Below are 2,372 nucleotides of genomic sequence, written 5' to 3'. Positions count from 1 at the left end.
CTCCCTCCTCTCTCTCCCCTCCCCTCCCTCCCTCTCTCTCTCCTTCTTTCCATCTCCCTCCCTCCCCTCTCTCTCCTTCTCTCTCTATCTCCCTCCCTCTCTCTCCTCTCTCTATCTCCCTCCCTCTTCTCTCTCTCCCTTTCTCTCTCCTCTCTCTATCTCTCTCCCTTTCTCTCCTCTCGCTCTCTCCTTCTATCTCCCTCCCTCCTTCTCTCTCCCATTCTCTCTCCCTCTCTCTCTCTCTCTCTCTCTCTCTCTCGTCTCTCCTCTCTCTCCTCTCTCTCTCTCTCTCCCTCTTTCTTTCTCTCTCTCTTTCTCTAGACGATTCGATGAGTATTCCCAGTGTTGTGAGTGAGCATGAGGCCTTCCTGCCCAGAGTGATGTCACAGAGGCGTTTTTCCAGCCACGCCACGGGGTCTGTGACCTCACAGCCCGATGTCCCCCGTAGCAACATGCTGCCTAGCCAAAGGTACACACACACACACACACACACACACACACACACACACACACACACACACACACACACACACACACACACACACACACACACACACACACACACACACACACACACACATGCAAGGTGGTCAACACACACACACACACACACACACATGCAAGGTGGTCAACACACACACACACACATACATACATACACATGCAAGGTGGCCAACAAACACACACACACACACACACACACACACACATGCAAGGGTGGTCACACACACACACACACACACACACACACACACACACACACACACACACACACACACATACATACATACATACACATGCAAGGTGGCCAACAAACACACACACACACAAACACACACACACATACAAGGTGGCCAACATACACACACACACACATGTATGCACACACCGACCAGACAGACACACACACACACACACACACATACAACAGCAAAAAACAACATCACAGCTCACTTGACCTTCTTTCATACCTTGACTTGTTCATCAATTGAAAGAAGATCTTGCACATCAAATATTTATTTTGCAGGTGCGTCAGAGAGGAGCCTAATATCTTAGAAGTGAAGAAGTTCCCACACACTGCTCTTGCAATTGGGATAAATAATTGTCTAAATTGTCAGCACAATGTGTGGGAAGTTCTTAATTTCTAAGATACCTTGACTTGGCCATAGGCATCTTGAAAATGAAACAGACCACTGGGTCATACCCAACCATCGCCAACCACAGCATCCGTCATATCAAGCCTCATTCTATCTCTGTATATCTCTGTTGAGCAGCGTTGTGCAGTAGCTAAGACAAAGACTCACTACCTGGGTAAGAATGTATACAAAAGAGGCCCCCTCTGTCCCCCTCCGTCCCCCCTAGAGGGACGCATGCAGAGAACGGAGAAGAGAAGACGCTTGTCTCGCCAACTACTTCTGTCTGCAGTCAGTGGACAATATGCAGAATTTGGAGCTCCAAAATTAATGGAGTGGGGCGTAAAACGTTTTGTGTTTTACCTTTTTTAACAGCGTTTTAACCTTTTGTTGACGATGTACAAACAAAGGTCCTCATTCTCGAACATGTTCGTAAGTACCTTTGTAAATATCTTGGTAAAAGGTTTGTACTAATACATTTACTCCGTAAGTGGCCAAAATCATCGCAGCTGGGTTCCCATGAATGAAAAACAGCACTCATTCTTAAACTGGGAAGCATGTTCTCGTACACCTGAATTTGCATACAGACACGCCCTGCCAGCTCCTTATAAGGTGAAGGAGGCGTGTGCAAAACTGCAAGAGTGTCAGCATTGCATCTGCACCGTGCTGACCCATTCAACAGGTAGCACGGAAGCGATTTGCGACTGATCTCAAAATGAGATTAGATTAAAATGTATTGCCATTATACAGCACAAGTACAATACAACATCCAATCAGAGTGCAAATGTAACAGTAAAGTGCATAGTAACATAGTTGTACAATGTGCGTGTGTGTGTTGTGCACGCGCTGAGCCTGCCTCACAAAGCCCTTTCTCCACGCATTTATTTATTTTTAGCAATAGGAATAAATCAAACCAACAATAAATAATATCATAGAGAGGAAGACAGTATATGGCATATTAATACAGTCTATTCCACTATACAATAGCTATATCCGCGGCAATTGGGTTACTTCTTATTTATTTAGTTTGCAGTGTGTGTGTAATGCTCACGATGCCTCATTGAGTCAGGACTATAAATGCAAAACGTAATTGTTAATGATACAAATATTGTCGTATTTATTATCATAATTATTTAATTCCGCGGATGTCTGTGGGATCGAAGTGATGGCAATCCCCAAAGACTTGTCCCAAAGAAAACTGTTATAAACTCGGCTGCACGCCAATACATCGAGACATAG

The 2,372-nt window shown here is 45.1% G+C and overlaps 1 protein-coding gene across 1 annotated transcript in view; it reads left to right on the top strand.

Annotated features, from left to right (window-relative positions):
- unc80 (unc-80 homolog (C. elegans)) overlaps positions 1 to 2,372 on the top strand; it is a gene marked incomplete at both ends in the record, with an annotated part of 106,618 nt that overhangs the window by 96,189 nt on the left and 8,057 nt on the right. The window contains 1 exon segment of the mRNA XM_084316457.1: positions 322 to 469. Coding sequence (XP_084172583.1) covers positions 322 to 469 — 148 coding nt within the window.

The sequence above is a fragment of the Notolepis coatsorum genome (assembly GCF_963971535.1).
Source record: "Notolepis coatsorum genome assembly, chromosome: 1".
Taxonomy (NCBI): domain Eukaryota; kingdom Metazoa; phylum Chordata; class Actinopteri; order Aulopiformes; family Paralepididae; genus Notolepis; species Notolepis coatsorum.
This window is presented reverse-complemented; position numbering and strand designations above follow the sequence as displayed.